This window comes from Phyllopteryx taeniolatus, chromosome 11 (assembly GCF_024500385.1).
Source record: "Phyllopteryx taeniolatus isolate TA_2022b chromosome 11, UOR_Ptae_1.2, whole genome shotgun sequence".
Taxonomy (NCBI): Eukaryota; Metazoa; Chordata; class Actinopteri; order Syngnathiformes; family Syngnathidae; genus Phyllopteryx; species Phyllopteryx taeniolatus.
In genome coordinates, this window is record NC_084512.1 from 2,215,369 (window position 1) to 2,234,858 (window position 19,490).

Consider the following 19,490-nt stretch of genomic DNA (forward strand, 5'->3'; position numbering starts at 1 on the left):
AGAGAGTGTACCATGTCAAGACTGCGGTACATTGGATAGTTGAACCTCTGAACAAAATGCTGAAGGAACAGAACCCTTGTGACCAGTCAGACGTTGACCAGAAACTCAGGTAGAATTCATCTGCTTTCCGACTGTGAAGTTAAATCTGTATCTCCACTTTCCTAAATTAAAAAATGGCTTGCTCAGTAGTGCTTACAATGAATGACCTAGTATTTTTTTCTGTGTACTTTATAAATTTTATAGAGATCATAGAGTTGTCAAAATAACAAACTGCAAATCCTACAAAAGAATCTGTAATATGCACTCTGTGTTTAGGTGCCAGAACATCATTGTGTGTACACGGATCTTACGCATGGACAAAATTGTTGGTACCCTTCTGTTAAAGAAAATAAAATCAACCCTGGTGACTGAAATAACTTGAAATAAATAACTACTGTTAAAAGCAATAATAGATAAAAAGGTACTGAAATTTAATTTGAAAATCAGGCATTGCTTTTTTTTTTGTGGTCCAACAGAATTATTTCAACCAACAAACTAATAAAGGAGATCTGGACCAAAATGATGGTACTCTTTTTTGCTTGGGCAGGATGCCAGACAGAAGGGGGCAGAAAAACTTCGTCCTTTAAACTTAATCGAAATCTTGACGGAGGGACAAATATCCAGCAGCGTTTGGCGATTATAGATTAGTACCAAATTTGCTTTGTCAATAAACAGTGACAGAAAAAGTAAAACATAAGGTAAAATATTGACAGTGGTAGATGCTATGTCACAGACACAGGCAGGGATGTATGCGTACCCCCAAAGTTCACCTCAAAATTCTGGAAAACCCATCTACCTATGTACAGTATAATGCATTTTTACAATGCATAATTTTGCTTCTACTCATATGATCAAAACATGAAGTATTATCTGTATTTTGTTAGTTTTTCCAAAAAATTATTCTGAAGTTAAGCACTTTATTTGTAATATATGTATATTTGAATGATAATATGTAATAACACTTTATTTTCATTTACTTGCTCTTATTTTGAAATTCACAGCCCTACTTTTATTTCGTAAATGAGAAAACACACAGTTGTGCTCATATGTTTGATTACCCAGGCATAATTTGTAGGATGGGTACAATTCTTTGAAGAAAACATGACGGTCCAGGTAAAACACATTTAATTTTATTTTAATGGGATTCAAATTAAACTTTAAAGCATTTCAGAAAACCAGTATCATTAAACAAAACATAACCATAAATAAATTAATGATGGTTGTTGTTCAGTCATCAGTCACTTTTAAAAACAACAATATTTCACTAATTCTGCCAGGTTATGTAAACTTATGAGCACAACTGTACATATATGCATATGTACCCCTGTTGGAATGAATGTGTAGGCTACACTTTTTTCATAGCCTCTAGGTGGTGGTGGCATATTAGAATGAAAGTGTACACCTTTCTTATAACCTCTGGTTGGCAGCGGGATATTGGAATGAAAATGTACAGCTTTTTCATAACCGCTAGATGGCGGCATACATTTATATAATGTGAAATTTTTTTCCATTTTCCACTATACCTATGTATAATGTGCACTATTGACTATACATAAGAAATTACGGTATGCTCCTGCTTTGCCCCAGCGACAGAGAGAGAGAGAGAGAGAGAGAGAGAGAGAGAGAGAGAGAGAGGGATGGAGCCGTCTCGATCGTTGTTATGAATTCCATTTGAGTTAAATGCAACCCGCTGCAAGATGATTGGGTCCCTGCTGTAACATAATAGGCTGCTTCTTCCAGATGGAACACACGCTATTGTCGCATACCACACACCGCACGTCTGTCACAGACAGACCTGTATGCATTTGTGTCTGGCCAGTGGCCACCACACGTACAAATATTGACGCTGGCCCGCTACTTATTCATTTTAAATGACAAGTATGAGCTGTCAACGCATAAGGACCGCTGCTGAGCAAGCTAATTACGCACGTACCTTGTAAATTCCGGTAAGCCAATAAACGTCTCCTGCCACAAGTCACCTACAGCTTTTCATTTTACACACATTATCAATGGTGCTACTTTTGTCATGTGAATAAAACCAAAAGTTGTCTCCCCCGAGTGACGTCCCATATGATTGTCTAAAAATTACGAAGGTGTATGCATGCATGTGTCTGTATTCGGGGGTCGGGGTGGGTGGGTGTTGGTGGGTAGGCTGTACCGCTAACTGCAAAGATTGCATGATAAGTGCCAATAAACAATAGCAGTCAATTGTGGACAGTTGGGCACTTTAAGTGACAATTGGAAACTATTTTTGGACACATTGTTGTTACTTCGTCCAGCCAGGTTACATGACTTACAAATTCCAAACTCCCATATTTGAAGTGTGACAGATTTGTGTTTATTAAACGGTGATGTTCATATCTGGTATCACATCATATCACAGCAACTTCTTCATGGCCCGCCATCAGGAGGAGAAGGAAATCAAGGAAAAGGAAGAGAGTCACTCTACCAGTGAACAGGAAGTGGAAGTTCCATCTTCGCCACCTGAAAAGAAGAAAGAAAAGAAGACTGATAAAAGTAATGTAATTTACACATTTTGGTAATCTTGTTTAGCTGACAGGACACAACACAATATATTAGTTGAACGCATGTCAGTTTAATTATGTAAACATGCAAACAATTATTACGTATTATTAGATACTATTGTTGTGGCACAATTGCTGATGCAGCTGTTTGCAATACATTTCACTGGATAGTTACAGAAGTGTCAGATTTTATTTTTTTACTCAGTTCAGTTTATTTTTGAAAGGGGACAATGCAATTTCATAAAACACATGAAGTACACATGGTTAAAAAAGCCAGAATTAGCCAGAAGGCTAGTTTTCATCTGTAGTCCCCTGGCCATGATGTAAAAAAGGAGTAAAATACATCTACAAGACAATATAATACAGGATACATAATCAAACTATACTATTAAGAGAGAATAAAACCATAATTTTTTTTATCATAACAAAAAGACAACATAACATACTTGTCTTTTAGTGTTGGCAGCTATAGGTGTTAACTAGCCACATTTTCAGTTTTTTTGTGAAGGCCTTGTATGTTGTAAGCAGTTTAACCTCCTTAGGTACTGAGTTCCACTCACCAGCGCTCCTCACTGACCAGGCTGACTTACTGAAAGTGCTCCTGCGCAGAGGAATGAGACAGTCACCTCTGACAGAGCCTCGAGTGACACGCTCAGAGCTGTTTCTTTGGCTGATGAACTCAGCCAGAGGAGCTGGGGCCAAATCATGCAGTACTTTATAAATCAAATTTAAATCTGCAAATATGTGAAGACGGTCCCAGTTTAAGAGACTGTATTTTTTTTAATTGCACAGTGATGATAGTGCCTTGGTTTTTTATCCATCACTTTAATTACTTGTTTGTACAAAACTTCCAATGGTTTTTTTGCATTCTGACCAGCCTGGGACCAACTGGTTATGCAATAGTTAAAGTGACTAAGAATCATCGAATGCAGGTAAATTTTTGCAGCTTCAGTTGACATTTCATTCCGAATTGCACGAAAATTTGCGAGGTTTAATTTGATATTTTTACACAATTTGTCAATATGGGCTTTAAAGGAAAGCTGTGAATCAATTATTAACCCAAGATATTTGTATTGGCTGACAATTTGCATTTTTTCTCATTAACAAGTATGTCGGGGTCAGGTGATACTCTATTTGTTTTAGTGAGATACATGCCTACAGTTTTAGAAACGTTTAGCTGTAGACAGCACTCCTGCAACCAAGTTGTGACACAGGACATTGTATTAGTGAGTTTAGCAGCAACAGTATCTTTGGAGCGACCATGAACAAAGAAAACTGTGTCGTCTGCATACATTACGCACTCTGCTTCAGAGCAAACAGTGGGCAAATCGTTGATATAAAGACTAAATAAAAGGGGGCCCAATATTGATCCCTGAGGGACTCCAGAGGTTAGCCTAAGAGACTCTGATCTGCAGTTGTTAACTGATACAGATTGTGTTCGGTCATGCAGATATGATTCAATCCAGCTCACATCTTTGCGAGAGAAGTTAAATTTTGAGAGCTTGGTAAGAAGAACAGAGTGATTTACTGTATCAAAAGCTTTCCTGAGGTCCAAGAACACCGCCCCTACAACTCCACCCTTGTCGAGAGAAGATTGTATTTTCTCAATGAAGAGGCATGTAGCCATTTCAGTGGAATGCTTGGATCTGAAACCAAACTGCATGGCGTGGAGAGAGGGGGAGCTGCTGATTAAATAATGGACAATCTGCTCTGACACCCATTTTTCTGCAACTTTGGAAATGGCCGGAAGAATGCTTATAGGTCGGTAGTTATTCAGAGAAGTTGAGTCACCGGATTTAAAGACAGGGGTAACAATAGCAGATTTCCAGGCCTTTGGAAAGTGACCAGATGAAATTGAAAGATTAATGATTGAGGCAATAGGAGGAGCAAGAGTTGAACCTAGATCTTTGAGCATGCTCGTGTCCATTCCAAAAACATCCTTTGCCTTAGATGGTTTGAGTGAATGAATTAAATCGATAACTTTGGTCTCAGTAATATTTGTAATAGTAAAGAACTGCGTTGTAGACAATGCAGGGTATTCCTTCATTTGTTTTACTGCAAACTTAGAAGAGATTTCTGACACAGATTCAATGAAGTAGTTGTTAAAAGCATCAGCCGTCACTTGAGGTTCCGTCAGGATGTTTCCATTTAATTGAATTTGCATTAGTTTTGTTTTGTTATTTTGTGTAACACCCAATAGTTTTTTAATATAATTCCAGGTTATTTTTGAATTTCCCTTCGCACTATTCAGAGCAGTAATGAAAAAGTCAGCTTTAGATTTTCTTATTTCTTTCACTACCCTATTTCTCAGTGAGATAAAGTGCTGTCTATTGTATCCTGATTTGACCGACAACTTCAAGGAATGATCGCGTTCTTTCATCAGTTTCAGAATAAATGTGTTTAACCAAGGCAGGCCATTCTTTCTAGCTTTTAGTTTAATTATCCGTGTAAATTGTATACCGGCGCCGTCAACCTGCAGGGCGCTGTTGGAAATTCAGCTACTGTGGGTCGAAGTCGAAGTCAAAGAAGAAGAAGAAGAAGAGGTGGAAAGCGGGTTCTTCGGCAGAAAGAGAAGAGGAAAACACAGAGCCTAGAACTGAATGTGGGGACTTTGAATGTTGGGACTATGACAGGAAAATCTCGGGAGTTGGTTGACATGATGATTAGGAGAAAGGTTGATATATTGTGTGTCCAGGAGACCAGGTGGAAAGGCAGTAAGGCTAGAAGTTTAGGGGCAGGGTTTAAATTATTTTACCATGGTGTAGATGGGAAGAGAAATGGAGTCGGGGTTATTTTAAAAGAAGAGTTGGCTAAGAATGTCTTGGAGGTGAAAAGAGTATCAGATCGAGTGATGAGGCTGAAATTTGAAATTGAGGGTGTTATGTGTAATGTGATTAGTGGCTATGCCCCACAGGTAGGATGTGACCTAGAGGTGAAAGAGAAATTCTGGAAGGAGCTAGATGATGTAGTTCTGAGCATCCCAGACAGAGAGAGAGTCGTAATTGGTGCAGATTGTAATGGACATGTTGGTGAAGGTAATAAGGGTGATGAAGAAGTGATGGGTAAGTACGGTATCCAGGAAAGGAACTTGGAAGGACAGATGGTGGTAGACTTTGCAACGAGGATGCAAATGGCTGTAGTGAACACTTTTTTCCAGAAGAGGCACGAACATAGGGTGACCTACAAGAGCGGAGGTAGAAGCACACAGGTGGATTACATCTTGTGCAGACGATGTAATCTGAAGGAGGTTACCAACTGTAAGGTAGTGGTAGGGGAGAGTGTGGCTAGACAGCATAGGATGGTGGTGTGTAAGATGACTCTGGTGGTGGGGAGGAAAATTAGGAAGACAAAGGCAGAGAAGAGAACCATGTGGTGGAAGCTGAGACAGGACGAGTGTTGTGCAGCTTTTCGGGAAGAGGTGATACAGGCTCTCGGTGGACGGGAAGAGCTTCAAGAAGACTGGACCACTGCAGCCAAGGTGATCAGAGAGGCAGGCAGGAGAGTACTTGGTGTATCTTCTGGCAGGAAAGGAGAGAAGGAGACTTAGTGGTGGAACATCACAGTACAGGAAATCATACAAGGAAAACGGTTAGCTAAGAAGAAGTGGGACACTGAGAGGACCGAGGAGAGGCGAAAGGAATACATTGAGATGCGACACAGGGCAAAGGTAGAGGTGGCAAAGGCCAAACAAGAGGCATATGATGACATGTATGGCAGGTTGGACACTAAAGAAGGAGAAAAGGATCTATACAGGCTGGCCAGACAGAGGGATAGAGATGGGAAGGATGTGCAGCAGGTTAGGGTGATTAAGGATAGAGATGGAAATATGTTGACTGGTGCCAGCAGTGTGCTAGGTAGATGGAAAGAATACTTCGAGGAGTTGATGAATGAGGAAAATGATAGAGAAGGGAGAGTAGAAGAGGCAAGTGTGGTGGACCAGGAAGTGGCAATGATTAGTAAGGGGGAAGTTAGAAAGGCATTAAAGAGAATGAAAAATGGAAAGGCAGTTGGTCCTGATGACATTCCTGTGGAGGTATGGAAGCATCTAGGAGAGGTGGCTGTGGAGTTTTTAACCAGCTTGTTCAATAGAATTCTAGTGCGTGAGAAGATGCCTGAGGAATGGAGGAAAAGTGTACTGGTGCCCATTTTTAAGAACAAAGGTGATGTGCAGAGCTGTGGCAACTATAGAGGAATAAAGTTGATGAGCCACACAATGAAGTTATGGGAAAGAGTAGTGGAGGCTAGACTCAGGACAGAAGTGAGTATTTGCGAGCAACAGTATGGTTTCATGCCTAGAAAGAGTACCACAGATGCATTATTTGCCTTGAGGATGTTGATGGAAAAGTACAGAGAAGGTCAGAAGGAGCTACATTGTGTCTTTGTAGATCTAGAGAAAGCCTATGACAGAGTACCCAGAGAGGAACTGTGGTACTGCATGCGGAAGTCTGGAGTGGCAGAGAAGTATGTTAGAATAATACAGGACATGTACGAGGGCAGCAGAACAGCGGTGAGGTGTGCTGTCGGTGTGACAGAAGAATTTAAGGTGGACGTGGGACTGCATCAGGGATCAGCCCTGAGCCCCTTCCTTTTTGCAGTGGTGATGGATAGGCTGACAGATGAGGTTAGACTGGAATCCCCGTGGACCATGATGTTTGCAGATGACATTGTGATCTGCAGTGAAAGCAGGGAGCAGCTGGAGGAACAGTTAGAAAGATGGAGGCATGCACTGGAAAGAAGAGGAATGAAGATTAGCCGAAGTAAAACAGAATATATGTGCATGAATGAGAGGGGTGGTGGGGGAAAAATGAGGCTACAGGGAGAAGAGATGGCAAGGGTAGAGGACTTTAAATACTTGGGGTCAACCGTCCAGAGCAATGGTGAGTGTGGTCAGGAAGTGAAGAAACGGGTCCAAGCAGGTTGGAACGGGTGGAGGAAGGTGTCAGGTGTGTTATGTGACAGAAGAGTCTCTGCTAGGATGAAGGGCAAAGTTTATAAAACAGTGGTGAGGCCAGCCATGATGTATGGATTAGAGACAGTGGCACTGAAGAGAAAACAGGAAGCAGAGCTGGAGGTGGCGGAAATGAAGATGTTGAGGTTCGCTCTCTCATGGAAAAGGATGACGCGCTGTGGCGACCCCTAACGGGACAAGCCGAAAGGAAAAGAAGAAGAAAGAAGATCCGTGTAAATTGTATAATAATTTCTTGTATTTTGTTGGCAAATTTAGAACAATCCTCATCTAAATTTTTACCAGCGAGTAATACATCCCAGTTTACTTCTTGGATGGAATCTTGGAAATTTTGTTGTTCATGTTTTGGTATCCTATTGGATTCAGTGTTGGCCAAGGGTTTGAAGCGCTTTTTATTTAATTTTCTTGAAACCATTATAAGATTGTGATCAGACAATCCTGTGAGCATATTGTATGGCTTCAAGATCCTTTCTGGCCTATTAGTAAAGGCTAGATCAATCTGAGTTCGGGTGGAGTTTGTAATTCTCGTAGGGCCATTAATAACCTGAGTCATATCCATATCATCCATAACCCTTTTCAATTTTTTCCTAACTTTGTTAACTTCCCAATTAACATTTAGGTCACCCATTATTATCACCTCTTTTGCAAGATTGAGTTGTTTCAGTAACATTTCCAGCTTTTCATAGAAAGCGGCATTTGATGAGGGAGGCCTATAAATAACTACAAGAATAAAAGACATTTGCTGTGACAAAGAAACAGTTAGTCCAAGAAATTCTAATCCATTCTCATCTGTAACATGTATTTCATTACAATTAAAAGTGACCTTGGCATAAATCATAACACCTCCTCCCTTAGAACCCTGTCTGTCGTTTCTAAACATTTTATAACCAGGTACAGATAGTATTGCTGAGGGCGAAGATTCATGGAGCCATGTCTCAGATAGGCAGAGGAAGTCAATATTTGAGTCAGTGAGAAGGTGATTGACCTGATCACTTTTCGTTAAAATGCTTCGTATATTTAAGTGTGCACAAAGAATGCCTTTTGGTTTACGTGTTGAGTCCCATATTAATTTAGAGTTATTAACGGTTTGGAACGCCCTCCATTTCCGGTGCTTTAGTATTGCGGGGTTTGGCAGCCCCCTGTTTCTTTTATTGGCAATGTTTGCATATAGCTTTACGCTGCCAGCTTCCGCATCAGCCGTCGGTGGTGGTGGTGGTGGAGGCCCAGCCGTCGATGGTGGTGGTGGTGGAGGCCCAGCCGTCGGTGGTGGTGGTGGTGGAGGCCCAGCCGTCGGTGGTGGTGGTGGTGTAGGCCCAGCCGTCGGTGGTGGTGGTGGAGGCCCAGCCGTCGGTGGTGGTGGTGGAGGCCCAGCCGTCGGTGGTGGTGGTGGAGGCCCAGCCGTCGGTGGTGGTGGAGGAGGCCCAGCCGTCGGTGGTGGTGGTGGAGGCTCAGCTGTCGGTGGTGGAGTAGGCCCAGCCGTCAGAGGTGGAGGCCCATTGGCACACATGATAACACTTGCCTGTGCGCGGCTGGGCTTAGTCTTCGACGGAGCCGGCAGATTCAGTCACTTCGTCCTTCGTGCGCCGCCGACGAGGAGCTCCCTCCGCCGCGTTGTGACCAGCTAGCTGGCGGCACGTTAGCTCGGCGGCTAGCGAGGTTAGCCGAGTAGAAAGAGGAGGACGCGTTTCACACCGGCGGACTTCGCTGCCTCGCCAAAAGGTCCGCCGCGCCGGCCGGTTCCCTCACACCTGGGCGATGGGTTGTGCTCTGTGCGCGGCTGGGCTTAGTCTTCGACGGAGCCGGCAGATTCAGTCACTTCGTCCTTCGTGCGCCGCCGACGAGGAGCTCCCTCCGCCGCGTTGTGACCAGCTAGCTGGCGGCACGTTAGCTCGGCGGCTAGCGAGGTTAGCCGAGTAGAAAGAGGAGGACGCGTTTCACACCGGCGGACTTCGCTGCCTCGCCAAAAGGTCCGCCGCGCCGGCCGTTTCCCTCACACCTGGGCGATGGGTTGTGCTCTTCGAAGAGGAAACCGACACTTCGAGTTCATCCAGACAGAAGCGCTGCAAGTTCCCGCGCGCAGGCTCAAACTCAAACCGCCTACGTCACTTCCGCCTACCAGGTGGTTTCTCAGGGACCTGTTTTAATTTTTCATTTAATAATGACACACAAATGTAACTTTTTATCCAAAAGTGGTTGCCTTGCGGTTGACTGGCAATGTGTCCATTGTGTACCCTGCCTTTCACCCGAAGTTAGCTGGGATAGGATCCAGCAAATCTGTACAGTACTGAACATGAATGGAAAGACTGATATATAAGTAGTGCGCGAGCTAATATGTACGTCTTGTAATCCACTTCAAAATCGTTGGAAACATTCAACAAATGTTACCAATAAAAAGTATTAAATCAACTGTTTTACATGAATAAACTTATTTACTCTATGTGTGGATTACGAAACAATGCAAACATTTATAGAATCCAAGCATTACTGTAATTTAGGTGACCTAATATGCGTTTGTAGCAGTTGCAGAGTATTATTATTTTCTCACACCAATTATTTTACGTTATCAGGAATTATAATGAACAATTGTTGCATTATTTTGCATACAATAGGGTCTTATTGTTAACTCCATACGTTACTTTTCAAATGTCATTTGATTTAAGTTGCCACTAAGCTCATTTCAGCATATTATTCTTTGGAATAGTGATCCCGATTGAGTTTGCACTGTGCATGAAATATCTGACAGCTGCGTCAGCTACTATTGTGGATAGAATATACAGAATACATTCATCCTTAATTATTTTTCGGGAGAATTTTGTTGAATTATTATACAAAGTATATATATATCTAGTGATTTAAAAAACAGGATCTGTTACACAAGTTGCTTATGTATATTTGTAATTTCCCTAATCAAACCATTCAAATTCAAGTCAAATTCAGAATTAAAATGATATGTTACTCAAATATACACATTTCATAACCCTATTAACTACTTGAGATCATGTTGACCGCGGTTGGTATTTTAAAAAAAAATTTTTTTGCCAGCATAGAAAGAACTTTTTTGACAGTATAAAACTAATGTACAACGCACACCAGGCAAATTAGTTTCCAGTTCACATCTTGCTCCATTCACAACAGCAGGAAAATGAACAGGCAGAAAAACATTAGTGCTTTAACTGCCAGAAAAATGTGTAAATATAATGGGATGGATACTAGTTTCCATAAAACCATGGGTGTCTCAAATGAGCATTGCTGTATGCCACTTTGCATCGGATCTCCCCCCATTTTCCTAAAGACCTTGGCCCTTCGTGGCCAGTGGAAACCAAATAAGAAGTGAGTTTGGCTTGGCAAAATGGTAAACTACAAAATAAGTGTCCCTAAGCCAAAGAATAAGCAGCCGTGGAAGACTGCAGTGCTATCAGACTTGGGCATCTATAGGTCTACATGCTCACATATCATTGAAACCATTAATGACACCAATACTAAACTGTCCCTGAGAAACCACCTGTCCGTTCATACCAGTTCGGCCGGTGACAAATGAGGAAGTTGAACCCTCCACCATCTACATGCGCTAAAAGTGGCCCGCTGGAACGTTCAAACTCTTTGGGAGGAGGGTACTCAATCCCTCTCAATAAGGTCCCACCTCAAGTCTGCCATGGACATTGGCTGCATAAGACCTGTGTGTTTTCCAGAATTTGGCCACCCAGTCATTAAGGTCCCTGGAGAAACAGCGCGCTACCATCTAACACCACTAGTGGTGTCACTGACAATTAAGTCACAGCGTCGCTATCGTGCTCAGTGATGCTGCCCAGTCAGTATTGATAAAATGGGCCCCCCATCTCATCATGTCTAGCAAGAATTCGTCTAAGAGGCCGGACTACCAGCATGTCTATCATTGCAGTCCAGGCCCCACACACTTAATGCAGATGACACCACTGAGGATGTCTTCAACGAGACTCTCCAGCAAGCGGTTCAACTCACTCCCTCTCGGGAAATTCTTGTGGTGGCAGGTCATTGGAATGCTCCCTTCAGACGATGAGACGTGCTACATCCTCAGTCAATTTTGAGTCAGATTACCCTGTGCCAGTGGAGCACGGCTGATCAACTTCACATCAATTAATAAACTGGTTGTCTCCAGCAGTTGCTTCCAACACTCGCAAAGCAATCTGGTAATGTCATACTTCAATAGCGGGCCTACGACAACGTTGTCAAAGTCCAATGGTCCAGTTCGATTCTAGACTGTGCATTCTGAGGGTCAGATACAGGTACCACATAAGGTTTCGACTGCGTCATGGTACATGAAGGACCCAGCAACGCAACTCCCTCTGCACGATTTGAACTGAGCAGGCTCAAAACCACCAATGGCTCACAGTTCCGTGTACAGCTGCAAAAGAGATTTGCACATCTGCAACTCTTTGCTACCTCAACAACTTGACTGAATGGGAAAGAATAAAAACTGCCCTTTCAAAAATAGCTCAGCCCAACCTCGATCATTGTTGTTGCTGACTGGACATCCGGAACCACCCTAAAACTTGCAAGACAAGCCAGGCCTGTGCGCCTATTGTAGCGCCACATCTAGAAATCTAGCATTTTCTGGGCATACTGGGCCCATAGCTACACAGGAGCTTGCGAAAGTGTGGGAATTGGAATTGATTCTCAAAGGCTTGAGTGAGGCCATGCTACAATCTCCTCAGAAAGGGGGACAAAACGGTCTATGGCAGTTGCCGAGAATTTAGCCTGATCAGTGTGGTAATGAAGGTTTTTGCAGCCATCCTTCCAAATGGCCAGAAATGAGAGAACTCGCCTGAACCAATCAGAATTCTGTTCGGAAAGAGGTTGTACTGATAAAGAATTCATGTGACGCCACGTCCTTGAGCAGCCCTGGTCTTGTCAAAGGCAGACGGTTCTGTGATTTGTTAATTTCGCCGCACCCCTTAACTCAGTCTACAGGACTACAGTGGCTGACTACGCTTGAGCAGTGGGCATGCGCATTAACTGTGAAAACTAAGTTAATGGTCTCTCACACAATACTAGTCAGGTTTACATGAAGCCTTGTATTCCAATTAGAATCGGGTAAGAAGCCCAAAACCGAATGAAAATGCTCCGTATAAACACCTCAATCCTAATGAACAGGCCAAATCTGAATGGAATTTCATTTGGATTTATAGGGGTGGAATATACCTTTTGCCAAACTGATGCAAAGTCAAGTATAAAATTCCATGGGAATTGCCAGGCTGTGTCCTGTCTGTGCATGCTCTATCTTGACGTAAATTTGCGATGACGTCATCGTTCATGCACGTTGATATAGCAGGTTCCAAGCAGAGCTCATATGCCACGGAGATCTTGTTTTTAACTACTTGTAACCTGTTTTTTATGAAGTTGTTGTTTTAATAAAAGTGTAAAAACATTCCCAACTACTATGCTAAATAGACGACTGACCTCCATATCGGTGAAACAAGATGTGACACTTTTCACTGCCCCTAAGTCTTTGGCCTGAAAAGGTGGAACAAAGAATGGCTTCACATCGCCGTGGAAGAAGCTCAAAAACAACGTGCAGGATGCTGCCATCTGGGATATCATCCCAATGATCGAAGATGCCGACCCGGGTAAACCCCGAATAGTACAAGTGCAGCAAGTACCTGGAAACTGCTGAAACACCAGTGTGTCTGTCTACAGTAAAGTGAGTTTCACATGATATGCAAAAAGTGGATTGGTATCGGGGGAAGTGGGGGAGGACCTGTATTGCTCGGTGGAAACAGGACTTTCTAAGGCCTCCCTTAATGTGGGATACAACTTTCAGTGACCTGGAAACCAACACCATTTATTTCTGTCATTTTTATTCACAGAAAAAAAAGGCAGTTCAGAGAAGCCATTTTGTCCGGCCGAGCCACCTGAACCACTGCTGCCTGGATGCTTGGCCATTGGCTCAGTGTCTCTGGCTGTGGCCAAGAGTGGGGCCCAGATAAAGGGCATGCCACTCTACAAGTACATCCGAGCCCTAAAGAACCCAGAGGTGAGAGCCAAGGGCATAATGTTTGGTTGAATATTCTGATCTTTTCTCACTTATTTTTTAAAAGAAAGAAAATGTGGGGAGACAGTACAAAATCATTAATTTTGATATAGGTACAAGGCTAATTGACCATCTAGATGGATTTGAATGTTAGGGGAAGGGAGGTTTGGTGTGCGTGTGTGTGTGCAAGCGTGCGTGCGTGTTAAACCCCCTGACCCACCCATAAATTACACCCCAGGTTACAGGACACACATTCACCAACACATACTGTATGTTGTCTGCAGAATGTGTCAAAAATGTCTTGATTACTGTATGTGTGTACAGGATCAAGCTAGATTTCACATTCCTGTGTCCTTGGTAACTTTACTAAGCTGTGGGAAGACTTCTCCTGGAAAACTGAACTTGCTGGAAGAGGTCATACTGATCCCTAACGCAGGACAACAAGTCAAACAAGTACTCAACTCTCCAACCACTCCTCTAGTTATGTGTTTTCTCTGTCTGATGCTTTTCTTGTGAGAGTAGCCAGTTGCCTGTTAAGGGGGCGTTTATAACCTATGATGGATCAAAACTGTTTTGAGTTTTTCCTGAATGAAAACAGCAACATGTGAAAATTGGAATCAAAAAGTCACATTTCTTAAAATGTCTGTTTAAAAATAATTAAAATAAAATCGTGGTCCGTAAAAAGGAGGACATATCCATCCATGCATGTAAAGCTTGGACTACACATAACGATTTGTACAGTTGTGGGACGTCACAGCCAACAAGACCTTCTGCTTGCTTAAATACAATTACAAGCACTGAGCTACATTTAAAACCAAAATTCTATTGTTTGTGTCATTAAAGTGTATTAATTTATTTCCAATAGTGCATTATCTTCATTTAGTAACATTTCTCATGGCTGGACTGTTTCCGCATGGATGCAAATGTTGTATTTTTTCCCCCTCACTCAGATTCCAGTCAATATGTCCTGCCATGTCAATCAAATCTGCCCAGGGTCTTCCGAATGCTGGCCAATGTAACTTACACAATAGTATATCAGCAAAGGGGACTGTTTCTTTGAACCAATCCAATTTCAAATTCGCCGCATAGGGCCAATTTCCGTCCTCGAGTGGTTCTTCTTTTCCTTCCAGCTTGTCACATTAGGGCTCGCCACAGCTCATCATCCTTCTCCATGTAAGCCTATCTTCTGCATCCTCCTCTCTAACATCATCCATCAACCTTCTCGTAGGTATTCTTCTAGCGCTCTCACCTGGCAGCTCCATCCTCATCATCCTTCTACCGATCTACTCACTCTCTGCGCTGGACATGTATAAACCATCAAAGTCTGCGCTCTCTAATTTTGTCTCCAAAGCATCTAAGCTTGGCTGTCCCTCTGATAAGGTCATTTCTAACCTTATCCAACCTGGTGACTTCGAAAGAGAACTTGAACATCTTAATTTCTGCCACCTTTAGCTCTACTCCCTGTTGTCTCTTCAGTGCCACTGTCAGTAAGCTATACAGTACATGATGGCTGGCCTCACCAGTGTTTTATACACTTGACCCGTCGTCCGAGCAGAGACTCTTCTGACACATAACACCTGACACTTCCCTCCACGCGTTCCAACCTGTTTGGATCTGCTTCTTCACCTCCTTACCACACTCACCGTTGCCCTGTACTGTTGACCCTAAGTATTTTAGGTCCTCAATCCTCACTATCGCTTCTCCATGTAGCCTTACTCTTCCCCCTTCACCTCTGATTATTGAACATACTGTAAATTCTATTTTACTTCAGCTAATCTACATTCCTCTCCTTTGCAGTGGATGCCTCCACGTTTCTGTTCCTCCACTTGCTCCCTGCTTTCACTGCAGATCACAATGCCATCTGAGAACAACGTGACCCATGGGGATTACAATCTAACCTAATATGTCATCCTATCCACCATAACAGCAAACAGGAAGAGGCTCAGAGCTGACCCCTGATAGAGACCCACCTCTACCTTAAACTCCTCTGTCACACCTACAGCATACCTCACCACTGTTCTGCTGCCCTCATACATGTCCTGTACTATTCTGAGATACTTCTCTCCCATTCCGAACTTCTGCATGCAGTACCACAGTTCCTCTCTGGGTACTCTGTCATAGGGGTTTTTCTAGATCTACAAAGACACAATGCAGCGCCTTCTGACCTTTTCTGTACTTCTCAAGCACACTCAAGGCAAATCATCCATATCTAGTACTCTTCCTAGGCATGAAACCATACTGTTGCTCACAAATGTTTATTTCCTGAGCCTAGCCTCCACTACTCTTTCTTTGCGTGGCTCATCAACTCTGTTCCTCTGTAGTTCCCACAAACAAACAAACTTGCAACATCATGGCGCCTAACCGTGTGGTTGCCTTGGCAACAAGCTCTGTAGTTCTGTCAATTTTTGTGTTTTTCGTTCGTCTTTGGAGTCATTACGCGACTTACTTAAACAAGGGAAGACTTGCTAAACATAAGGGAGTCCGGACTTTCTTTCACCATCCCTCCATCCATTTTCTACACCGCTTATCCTCATTGGGTAGCGGGTATGCTGGAGCCTATCCCAGGTAACTGCGGGTCACAGGCGGGGTACACCCTGAAATGGTTGCCAGCCAATCTCAGGGCTCATAGAAACTAAGAACAATTCGCACTCACATTCACACCTACGGGCAATTTAGACTCAATTAACCTACCATGCATGTTTTTGGGATGTGGGAGGAAACCAGAGTACCTGAAGAAAACACACGCAGGCACAGGGAGAACAAACTCCACACAGGCAAGGCCGGATTTGAACCCGGGTCCTCAGAACTGTGAGGCGGATGTGCTAACTTTCTTTCACCAACTTTTACAAAGTTACTAACTGGGGGATTGGCTGTGATCTAAGGCACATGGAGGCGGTGCTATAAGGGGAAGAGAGCCAGAGTGCAGGTCAAGCTTCAGAAGAGAGGATTCCAAATGCCGCTCCCATCGATTCACCTCGCCAATCTACACTCGCTACCCAATAAAATGGACAAGCTTCATCTTTTCACAAAGACCAGTAAAGACTTCGGACGTTCGGCGGCCCTGTGCTTGACGGAGACATGGCTTTGCGACCGTGTCCCCGGTGGCGGTGTAATGCTTCCTGGCTTCTAACTCAACCGAGCGGATCCTTCACGGAGCTATTTGGGAAAACAAAAGGCGGCAGAATATGCTTCTATATCAACGAGAAATGGTGTACCGATGTCATAGAGCTCAACACACAATGCAGCCCGGATTTGGAGTGGCTGTTTTTAATTACGTGAGTTCGCCTCTTTCATCCTCGCCGGTGTCTACATTCCTCCCTAGGCTGACACGAACGCCACACTGTTAACGTTCGCTGAACAAGTAAACAAACTTGAAAAAAAGCACCCAGATGCACCCTTCATTATTCTTCGGGACTTTAACAAAGCTAAACTCAGCCACGAACTCCCTAAATACAAGCGCCACATCAACAGTCCTACCAGAGAAAACAACATTCTAGACCACTGCTACACCATGCTAAATGACACATACTGTGCTATCCCCCTTGCAGCTCTGGGCTTGTCTGATCACTGTTTAATTCACTTTATACCAACATACAGGCAAAAACTTAAAACATGCGAAGCCTGTAGTGAAAACAATGAAGAAGTGGACCAATGAAACAAAGAAAAAACTTCAGACTCCACAGACTGGAGTGTCTTTGAAACTTCAACTGGCAGCCTGGCTGAATATATGGACACTGTCACATCCTATATCAGTTTCTTTGAAGGTGTGTGTGTACCAACAAAGACATTTCGGACATTCAGTAACAACTAGCCGTGGTTCACTGCCAAACTTAAGCAACTTCGCCATGCTAAGGACGCCTATTGCAGTGGGGACAGAGCCCTGTACAATCGCGCTAGAAATCTGCCGACAAAAGAAATTAACATCGCAAAGCGGAATTATACAGAAAAACTGGGAAAACAGTTCACTGCCAACGATTCTAAGTGAGTCTGGCGAGGATTAAAATCGTGAACCAACTACAAGCGACCATTCCCCGAAGCAGAGAACAAAAGCGCTTTCGACTTGAACACCTTCTGCAGATTTGAAAAGGACACTTTCTCACCCCACATCCACCCAACCACCATGGCACCTCTGACTTCGGCGTTGACCATTCATGAACAGGATGTGAGACGCATCTTCAAACTACAAACAAAAGATCAACAAAGCGCCGGCCGCAGACCTTGTTTCCCCGTCCTGCCTCAAAGTCTGCGCAGACCAACTTGGTCCAGTCTTAACACAGATCTTCAATAGATCTCTGGAACTATGTTACATCCTGTTTTAAATGCTCGACGATCATCCCAGTCCCCAAGAAACCTGCATTTTCGGGTCTGAATAACTACAGGCCTGTAACCCTGACATCTGTGGTGATAAGTCATTAAGTCATTTGAACGCATCATGCTGGGCCACCACAAGCGCATCACAGGACCCCTGCTGGAACCCCTGCAGTTTGCCTACACAGCAAACAGGTCTGCGGATGATGCAGTCAACATGGGACTGCACTTCATCCTAGAAAACCTTGACGGCGCGGGGACCTACACGAGGATCCTGTTTGTGGACTTCAGCTCTGCGTTCCATCATCCCCTACCTCCTCTCCTCTAAGCTTCCGCAGCTCAGCATCTCTGCCAATGAATTTACAGCTTCCTGATGGGCAGGACACAGCAGGTGAGGCTGGGGAACACCACCTCATCCACACGCACCACCAGCACCGCGACGGCCCAAGGATGTGTCCTCTCTCCGCTGCTCTTCTCTCTCTACACCGAACAACTGCACCTTAACGCACCTGGAGGTCAAACTCCTGATGTTTGCAGACAACACCACAGTCATTGGTCTCATCAAAGACGGAGGCGACTCTGCGTATCAACAGGAAGTGGAGTGGCTGGAGCTTTGGTGCAGCTGAAACAGGCTAGAGCTAAACATGCTCAAGACTGTAGAGATGATCGTGGACTTGAGGAAACATCCTTAACCACAGCTGCCTCTCAGGCTGTCCAACTGCCCCGTGTCAACCGTCGAGACCTTCAAGATCCTGGGAATTACAGTCTGTCAGAACCTGAAGTGGGAGACCAACATCAACTCCATCCTCAAAAAGGCGCAGCAAAGGATGCACGTCCTGTGGCTTCTGAGGAACCACGGCCTGCCACAGGAGCTGTTCAGGCAGTCTACACAGCATCAGTCCTGTGTTCATCCATCACAGTCTGGTTTGGTACTGCCACAAAAAAGGACAAACTCCGTCTCCAACGAACAATTAGGAGTGCCTTAAAAATCGTCTGTACATCCCTACCCACCCTTGACGACTTACACGCTGTCCAAACTAAGACAAGCCCATGCAAAATCCTCTTGGACCCTCCACATCCTGGTCACCACCTCTTCCAGCTCCTTCCCTCCGCTATCGAACAATGCCAGCAAACCAGCAGATGTTCCAACAGCTTTTTCCCTCTTGCCATTAAATTGCTGTAGGCTGAGTGACTCTCCGTTGTGTTTTTATGTGTCAAAGTATTTACTATCAAAATGGCTGTCTATTGTCATACTAGAGCGGCTCAAACTACCGGAGACAAATCCCTTGTCTGCTTTTGACATACTTGACAATAAAGAGGATTCTGATTCTGATTCTGATCACCCTTGTCCTTAAAAATGGGAACCGGCAAATAGCTTGATACAGGTACTGAAAAGATACCTCTGCAAAAATCTAAAATGTCAGTCAAAGCAGTGGAATGAAAACTGACAAAACAACTTCATATACTTTTATATTTATTTTTATTAATTCAAATCTTGAAAAATAATGAAATGGATTTGGCCAATTCTTAACATTATTCTTTAAAAAAATAATACAAAATTTGATGAATGCCTGCATTATCCCCTCCTTAAGCTGTCACCTTATCATGGTGGAATGGTTTGTGTGTCCCAATGATCCTAGGAGCT

The 19,490-nt window shown here is 43.6% G+C and overlaps 1 protein-coding gene across 6 annotated transcripts in view; it reads left to right on the plus strand.

The window, feature by feature from the left end:
- Positions 1–19,490, plus strand: part of eno4 (enolase 4) — a 59,710-nt gene that overhangs the window by 1,749 nt on the left and 38,471 nt on the right. For 4 of the 6 annotated variants that reach the window (XR_009790819.1, XM_061790156.1, XM_061790158.1 and 1 more), the window contains exons 3-6: positions 1–109; positions 2,423–2,556; positions 13,374–13,540; positions 13,862–14,017. The exon at positions 1–109 is cut by the window's left edge and continues 76 nt beyond it. Coding sequence is in view for 5 of the 6 variants with exons in the window: in XM_061790156.1 (XP_061646140.1) it covers positions 1–109; positions 2,423–2,556; positions 13,374–13,540; positions 13,862–14,017 (566 nt within the window). In the remaining variant the exon portion in view is untranslated. The remainder of the gene's footprint in view (positions 110–2,422; positions 2,557–13,373; positions 13,541–13,861; positions 14,018–19,490) is intronic. The other 2 variants (XM_061790157.1, XM_061790160.1) reach the window with 2 other exon arrangements.